The sequence below is a fragment of the Crocodylus siamensis genome, chromosome 6, assembly GCF_052110815.1.
Source record: "Crocodylus siamensis isolate JL-2025a chromosome 6, ASM5211081v1, whole genome shotgun sequence".
Classification (NCBI taxonomy): domain Eukaryota; kingdom Metazoa; phylum Chordata; order Crocodylia; family Crocodylidae; genus Crocodylus; species Crocodylus siamensis.
Genome location: NC_143400.1, coordinates 460,433 through 468,080, shown reverse-complemented (window position 1 = coordinate 468,080; position 7,648 = coordinate 460,433). Strand labels below are relative to the sequence as shown.

The window sequence follows — 7,648 nt, the reverse complement described above, 5'->3', positions numbered from 1 at the left end:
AATGTACTGGGCATGGGGCTGGGAGACAAAGGGTTAAACGCTATGGGAGGCGACTGGCACACACCGAGAGACACCCCCCCCAATACACACGTGTACATGCCCATGTGCTCCTCTGTGCACACACGTGCTTACACACATGCAAGTGTGCACAAGTCCCCGCACATGTGTGTACACACACACAGGCGCTCCCAGATTCGTCCACACACACGTGCCCAAGCATGTGACGGTGCACCCCCCTTGCACAATCATGAAGACAGGTGTGTTTGCACAATGGCCTCTGTCTGATGCAGGGTGCTGCACCCCGCAAGCTAAGCAGCGTCAGAGCCGGCTCCGCCCTGGGTGGGAGCCCCCCGCCCACGTCCCAGCAGCCTGCACCTGCACGGCCGGCAGGACGCCCGGGGTCCTCCAGCCCGGCCTGGCTGTGCCTCGGTCCCCCCCTCGGCTGCACCCGCCCGAGAGCGCCCGGCCCGGCCCCTCCCCCCTGGGGACGGGCGGAGACCCCGGGGCCGGGAGCGGTCATCATACCGCCCCCCTTTGCGGGGTATTTAATGGGGGGTTATTTGCGGGGGGGGCCCGGGCCGGCTTCAAAGCGGCGACGCCGCGGGCGGCCGCTCAATTATTCAGCGCCGCCGGCTCCCGCGGCCGCCAATTAGCGCTAATGATCCCGCTAACGGCCGCGGGGGCGGGCGGACAGCGCGCGCCCATCGGTGCCCCCCGCCCCGCGACCGGGGCCCGGGGGGGACTCTCCCTGCGGGGACAAGGACACGTCGTGGGTTGGCCGCCGGAGGACCCCCCCGGCCCGGGCGCCGTGACTCAGTTTGCCCATTGCCCGGCTGGGGAGCGTGACGCAGGTGGAGGTGGGGAGGGGGTCGCCGCGGGGCCGGCGGGCGGCAGGGATGCTGGGAGGGAAGGCGCGGTAGCCGGACGGCTGCTGCCCCCCATGTCACCCCCGGGCAGAGCTGGGAAGGCCCCCCGCCCCCGCCCATCCCGGCCCGGCGCTGCGAGCCGCGAGGATGCAGCCAGCTCTGGGGTGGAGCCGGAGCCGGAGCCGGGCGGGGGCGGGGGCGGGGGCGGCCCCTCCCTGCCGGCTCAGAGCAGCTCCCGCCGGCGACGGGCACCTGCAGGTGGGTCCCCGCCCCCGCCCCGGGCCCGGGGGAGACCCCAGGCGGCCGCCCCCCCCGCCGGGACAGGACGCAGGCGGGCGGCCCCGGGCCGGGATGGCCCCAGCCCTTGCCAGCCCCGCATACCAGACCCGCTGCCCCCCCGGACCGGCTCTAATCGCTGAGCTCCGGCTCCCCCCGGGCCGGGAATAGCAACCCAGGAAGCGCCCCCCCCGCCCCGCGTCCGGGCTCCCCCGCCTGCCAGTGCCCCGGCATCCGGCCGCTCACCCCGCGCTGTCCCCCTCCCGCAGCCCGCCACCGCCTCCGCCGCCCGGGCTGCAGCCGGGCTCCGGGCAGCTCCGGCCCCCCATGCCGCCCGCCCCGGCCTGGCTGTCCCCGTGCACCAACGCCACGCGGCTGCTGGAGGGGGGCAGCCCGGTGCCCAGCACCCTGATGTTCGCAGCGGGGCTGGGGGGCAACGGGCTGGCGCTGGGGCTGCTGGCGGCGCGGGGGGCGCGGGGCGCCTCGGCCTTCGCGGTGCTGGCCGCCGGCCTGGCCACCACCGACCTGCTGGGCACGGCGGTGCTGAGCCCGGCCGTGCTGGCAGCCTACGCGCGGGACCGGGCGCTGCAGGGGCTGGCGCCGGGGCTGTGCCCGCTCTTCGCCTACGCCATGGCCCTCTTCGGCCTGGCCTCCACGCTGGTGCTGGGCGCCATGGGGCTCGAGCGCTGCCTGGCCCTGAGCCACCCCTACCTCTACGCCCGCGGTGACGGCGCCGCCTGGGCCCGCCGCGGCCTGGGTGCCCTCTACGCCTTCAGCGCCGTCTTCTGCGCCCTGCCGCTGGCCGGCCTGGGCCGCTACCCGCCAGTACTGCCCGGGCACCTGGTGCTACGTGGACATGACGCCGCCGGCCGCTGCCTTCTCGCTGGCCTACGCCGCGCTCACCACGCTGCTGGTGCTGGGCGTGCTGGCCTGCAACGGCTCTGCGGGCCGGAGCGTGGCACGCATGTGGCACAGGCGGGGCAGCCGGGGCCGGGGGCCACGGGCACCGGGCATGCAGGAGGAGGCTCAGCACCTGGCGCAGCTCGTCCTGGTCACCGTCGTCTTCCTCGTCTGCTCCCTGCCACTCGTGGTGAGCTGGGTTGGGCAGGGTGGCCCTGGTGTGGATGGGGGGGGGAAGGGTTAATCCAGGATAAGTGCGCGTGAGGCCACAATGAACCCGGGTTAAACATGGCTGCAGTGGCTGGGGTGGACTGGAGAGACCTGGTAAGGGCCTGGTGTACATTGCTGGGTGCGGGGGGAGAGTTAATCTGGGATAAGTGCCTGTGTGGCTACAATTAACCCGGATTAAACATGGGGGCAGGGACTGGGCAGAGGGGGGAGTCCTGGCAAGGGCCTGGTGTGGATGGGGAGGGGTTAACCTGGGCTAAGTGTTGTGTGGCCACAAGGAACCTGGGGACACGGGGGGGTTGGGTGTGGAGCGGGAGGGGGAGGAGTTGAACCGGGATAAACGCGTGTGGCCAGGATTAGCCCGGGTCACCCCCGCGCACTGGGCTGGGCCAGGCAGGGCGGGGCGATCCCTCGCCCCCCCACGAGCAGCCGGGGGACCCGGGCGCAGGGGGCGGGGGTCAATGCCCGCAGCCCCGCACGCCGCCGCCCTGGCTCTGCCCCCCGGCCGGGGAGCCCTGCCTCAGCTTCCCCCGCCCGCAGGTGCGCGCCTTCGTGGGGGCGCTGGCGCCGGACGGGCGCGACGACGCGGACCTGGTGGCCTTCCGCCTGGGCGCCCTCAACCCCATCCTGGACCCCTGGATCTACATCCTGCTGCGGGCGCTGCCGCGCTGCCCCCGGCCACGGCCACGCGCGGAGCCGGCCGCGCCCCCGCCCCCGCCGCAATAAAGAGCGAGGAAGAGAGGCGGGCGCTGCGCTCGTGTGTAAACACTCCCGCCGCGTAATCCCCCTAAGCCGCCGGCCGCATACCTCCCCGCGAACGCGGGGGGAGCGGGGCGGGCCGGCGGCTCCCACGCCCCACGCCGGATCCGCTGCCACGGGGGCGGCGGCGCCCGCCGCTTCCCCCCTCTGCCGCACCCTCGGGCCCTTGCCACGCCCGGGGGGAGGGACCCGGGTAGCCCCCTCCACCCGCGGGCCATCACGCGTGTCCAGCCCGCAGGGGCCGGGGTGAACCAGGTCGTCCCCCCCCACGGCAGAAAGTGACATCACAGGTGGCCACAGGCTGCGGTTCAAGGAGGGGGAAACTGAGGCACGGGCGCAGGGAGGCAAAGGGACTGAGGCCTCAAGGATCCCCTGCTCCACTTCCCTCCGCTCCCGGTCCACTGCTCTGCTTTCTGCTCCCGCCCCCCCCGGCAGCAGAGCCTGGGCCCAGCCAGGGAGCAGGCGGGGGCAGCCCCCAGGCTGAGGCTCATTGCTGCCTCGGTGGGCAGAGGAGCCCCAGCCCCAGCCCCCGCCCCCAGAGCCAGTCTCCGTCCCTTTTGGAAGCAAGCCCCTGCCTCCAGCCGCCACCGCTGGGCTTCAGCTTTGTGTTAAGCAGCCCGGCGCAGCCCAGGCACCGCCCCCCCCTTCAGCAGCACCTAGCCTTTCAGCTTTGGTTAAGCAGCTGAGAAGGAGGCTCTAGCCCCACTCCCCCCAACACCTCCGAGACTGGCTTAAACATCTACGCTGTGCCGAGAAGAGCGGGGGCCAAGCAGCAAAGCATAGGAGTCCCACCGAGCCCAGGGTCGAGGGCCCCGATGCTGCCCCCCACAGGCGCGGGGGCTGCAGGCCAGGTAGTCACTGTATTTTATTGGAAAACATTGATATAGTTTGATTTTCACAGCTTGAACTGAACACGACATTGCCGATTCCCTGACAGCCCCAGTCCCGGCCCCGCCCCCTGCCTGCACCCCCAGGCTCCACCGGACCCCCAGGCAGCTGGGGGGGGCAGACGGGGGCTGGATGAGGCCCCAGCTGCGGGGCAGGGGGAGGGGCTCAGACACAGCCGCCCACCTGCTTCCGAGGATGAACTGAACCCCCCTCCCGCCACCCTGACTGGCCGAGTACAAGCCCCCTCCCCTCTGATAACCTCCCCCTTAACGAACCCCGTTAGAAAAGGATGCGGCGGATCATGCTGTCCGCGGGGCGGGCACCAAAGCCAAGGCAAGGTCACGATTCACGACAGAGCAGCACGGGGCCGGGGGGGACAGACAGCACCGGGCACAGCTTGGCCCCCCCCTGGGGCCGCCCCCCCCCAGCCAGGAGACCTCCCCCGGCCCCCCAGCAGGGCAGGGAGATATATACACAGCAGCTCCATCCGCACAATAAGGACACAGACGCTTTGTACACACGGGGCCCACGGGGGACCCCTGCCCCCCCCGGCCTGGCTCCCAGGCCCCCCCATGAAGACCCACCTGGCTGCACTTCGGGGGTACAACCCCCCCCTTCCCCTCCCCCCACCTTCCTGCCCCGGCCCCAGGAAGGGGGGGGCCGCTGGGGGCCCGGTCGGCGCATGGAGCTGGACACATGCAAGATGCAGTCCCCGGCCAGCTGCAGGGGCGGGGGGCATGCAGCGGGGGGGCCAGGGGGAGGTTTTAATCGCGGCCGGTTGGAGTTTGCCGAGAAAACCGGGGCAGGGGGGAGCGACAGGGACAGGGCACGGCGAGGGGGGGGGGCGAAGGACGTCGCCAGCCGCCCGCCGCGGCCTCACTTCGCCGTCATCATCTGCACGAACTCTGCAAGAGACACAGCTGTCAGGCGGGGGGGGCCTGGCCTCGCCCACGTGCCCCCCCAGCCTGGCCCCCCCAGGACGCACCTTCGTAGTTGACCTGCCCGTCGCCGTCGATGTCGGCCTCGCGGATCATCTCGTCCACCTCCTCGTCCGTCAGCTTCTCGCCCAGGTTCGTCATCACATGGCGCAGCTCGGCCGCGCTGATGTAGCCGTTCCCGTCCTGCCGGGGTGGGGGCCAGGGTAAGGCCTGGGGGGGCGGAGGTGGGGGCGGGGGCGGGAGGGGATTCCCAGACCCCCACGGGGGCACCTACCTTGTCGAAGACGCGGAAAGCCTCCCGGATCTCCTCCTCGCTGTCCGTGTCCTTCATCTTCCGCGCCATCATGGTCAGGAACTCGGGGAAGTCGATGGTGCCGTTGCCTGTGGGGGAGGGGGGCAGTCTGGGGGGGAGCCCCACGACCTCCACAAGACCTGCCCAGACCCCATCCGCTGCTCTGCGTTAGTCTCCCTGCCCTGCCCCGCCCCCCAGCTCCATCCACTGCTCTGCTCTCTGCTTCCCGCCCTGGGGGCTCTGCCCCATCCACTGCTCTGCTTTCTGCTCCCTGCCCTGCAGTCCCTTCCCCACTGGCTGTTCCACTTTGCTTCCTGCCCTGCCTACTGCTCTGCTTTTGGCTCCCTGCCCCACCTGCTGCTCTGCTGTCTGCTCCTTTCCCAAGTTACTGCTTTGTCCTACCCACTGCTCTGCTTTCTGCTCCTTCCCCAAACTACCACTCTGCTTTCTGCTCCCTGCCCCATCTGCCACTCTGCTTTCTGCTCCTTCCCCAACCTACTGCTCTGCTTTCTGCTCCCTGGCCTGACCCGATCCACTGCTCTTTCAGCCTCCAGCCCTGTGTCCCCTGCCCCCACCTGCCGCTCTGCTTTCCGCTCCCTGCCCCAATCTGCCCTGTGCACAAGCACGGAGACTGCTGGGGCCACAGGTCGTTCCCGCCCTGGGGAGCCCGTGGCTGCGCCTGCTGGGGCCAAGGCCAGGCCCTCACCATCAGCGTCCACCTCGTTGATCATGTCCTGCAGCTCGGCCTCGGTGGGGTTCTGGCCCAGTGAGCGCATGACAGTGCCCAGCTCCTTGGTGGTGATGGTGCCATCGCCGTCCTTGTCAAAGAGGGAGAAGGCCTCCTTGAACTCTGCAGGGGGGGAGGGGGGGAGCGTGAGCCAGGCCCCTGTCCTCACCCCCAACTTGGGGAGCAGGGGGGACCCAGCTGCACCTGAATGGGGGGCTGGAAACCCCCAGGGACTACAGGGGAAGCAGAGTGGGCAGGGGGTAATTCTTAAGCTGCCGGCCCTTTAAGAGCTCAGGCACCCCCTGCTGGGGGAGAAAGGGCACATCACCCCCCCACCCCCTCGGTGTCACCCCTGAGCCCGCCCGCTTGTCGTGGGGGTGCTGGCAGTGACGCCATCTACCATGTGCCCGCCTGATATTGCCCGTGTCCCCCTCAGTGTCACCCCCAGGACCCCCCTCAGCATTTGCCCCGTGGGGGGCAGGCTGGGGGGGCGTAGAGCTGGACCGACACTGGCTGCGGGGCCCGTGGTGCAGAGATGCTCCCCCACCCCCACCCTTTGGCACTCACCTGCTATCTGCTCCTCGGTGAGTTGGTCGGCCTGGGGGGGTGAGAGGAGTCAGTGGGGGGGAGGGGTGGCAGGCCCCCCACCCCCAGCGCACCCCCGGCCCCCTGCCCGGGGGAGGGAGACACACCCGCGCACACACGACCGCACAGCAAGGCCCAAGCCGAGCCAGACCCCCCTGCGTCCCTGCGCCAGGAGGGGCCGTGGGGGCCAGCCCCGCCACGCCGCACAGTCCCCCCAACGGGAGCTGCTCCCCTGGAGGCGCTGGGGGGGGCTGGGCCACAACAGACCCCCGCAAACCAGCACCCCCCACTCGTGACGCCCCCTCCCCTCCCCTCTCCCCCACCGGCATGATGCCCCCAGAGCCATGACCCCGGCCCCTCCCCGGCAGACCCCCCACGCGGGTCCCCCCTCCCCCACGTGACACCTGCACCCCGCTCCTCTCTCCCACCCGCCCCCGCGCGGGCCTGACACCCCCCAGCCATGACTCCCGGCCCCTCCCCCACGCGGGACCACCCGCCCTTCCCCCACGTATGACACCTCCACCCGCCGCCCCTCCTCCACGCGCGACAAGTCCCAGGTCCCCCATCGCGCCCCTCCTCACGCACGACACCCCACCCCCCATGCGCAACACCGGGCCCCGGCCCCCTCCCCACGCGCGCCCCCCTCGGCGTCCCCCGCCCCACGCGTGTCCCGGCCCCCCCTCACCATGGCGGGTCCGGGCGCGGCGCGAGCTCCGGGCAACGGCGGCGACGGGGGGAGGAGGAGCCGGGGACTCGTTTGGCCGCTCTCCCCCCGCGCAGATCCCTCCGCCGCGGCCCCGCCCCCTTCTGGCCCCGCCCCCCCGGCCCGGGAAGGCGCTGGGGGGAGGGGGGGCGGCGGGGCGGGGCCGGGGGGGGCGGCGGAGACCCCGCCCCCCTCCGCAGGACTACTTTACAGGCCAACGCGGAAGGACACTAGGAGACGCCGCTTGCTTATAGAAGCGACGTTCCGATTGGCTCATAGCGGCCGCCGGGATGAGAGCGCGGCGGGGATTGGTCGCTTCTCACCTGCAATGCGTCAAAATTGGACCGGGCCATTTTAAAAGAGCGGTAAGGGGGGGGAGGGGGCGGAACCAAGTGCAGGAAATAAGGAGGGAGTCGGGGCTGCGCTGCGCAGGGCGGGGGGACCTCGGCGGGAAACCCCCGCGCGCAGAACGGTCGAGCCCGCTGC

General features: G+C 71.5%; 2 protein-coding genes across 2 annotated transcripts; one reads left to right on the top strand and one right to left on the bottom strand.

Moving 5' to 3' along the window:
• Positions 1-653: 653 nt before the first annotated feature.
• PTGIR (prostaglandin I2 receptor) lies at positions 654-3,485 on the top strand. Its single transcript, XM_090056220.1, is given in 4 exon segments — positions 654-1,124; positions 1,412-1,961; positions 1,963-2,232; positions 2,811-3,485. Coding segments are annotated over 3 exon segments (948 nt in total). The 5' UTR covers positions 654-1,124; positions 1,412-1,469; the 3' UTR covers positions 2,997-3,485.
• A 391-nt stretch (positions 3,486-3,876) lies between these two features.
• On the bottom strand, positions 3,877-7,272 carry CALM3 (calmodulin 3). Its single transcript, XM_090056251.1, has 6 exons — positions 7,145-7,272; positions 6,442-6,472; positions 5,854-5,997; positions 5,130-5,236; positions 4,903-5,038; positions 3,877-4,822 (listed from the first exon to the last, which is right to left on the bottom strand). Exons 1-6 carry the CDS (start codon positions 7,145-7,147, stop codon positions 4,794-4,796), a joined length of 450 nt encoding a protein of 149 aa, XP_089912377.1. The 5' UTR covers positions 7,148-7,272; the 3' UTR covers positions 3,877-4,793.
• Between the last annotated feature and the right edge of the window lie 376 nt (positions 7,273-7,648).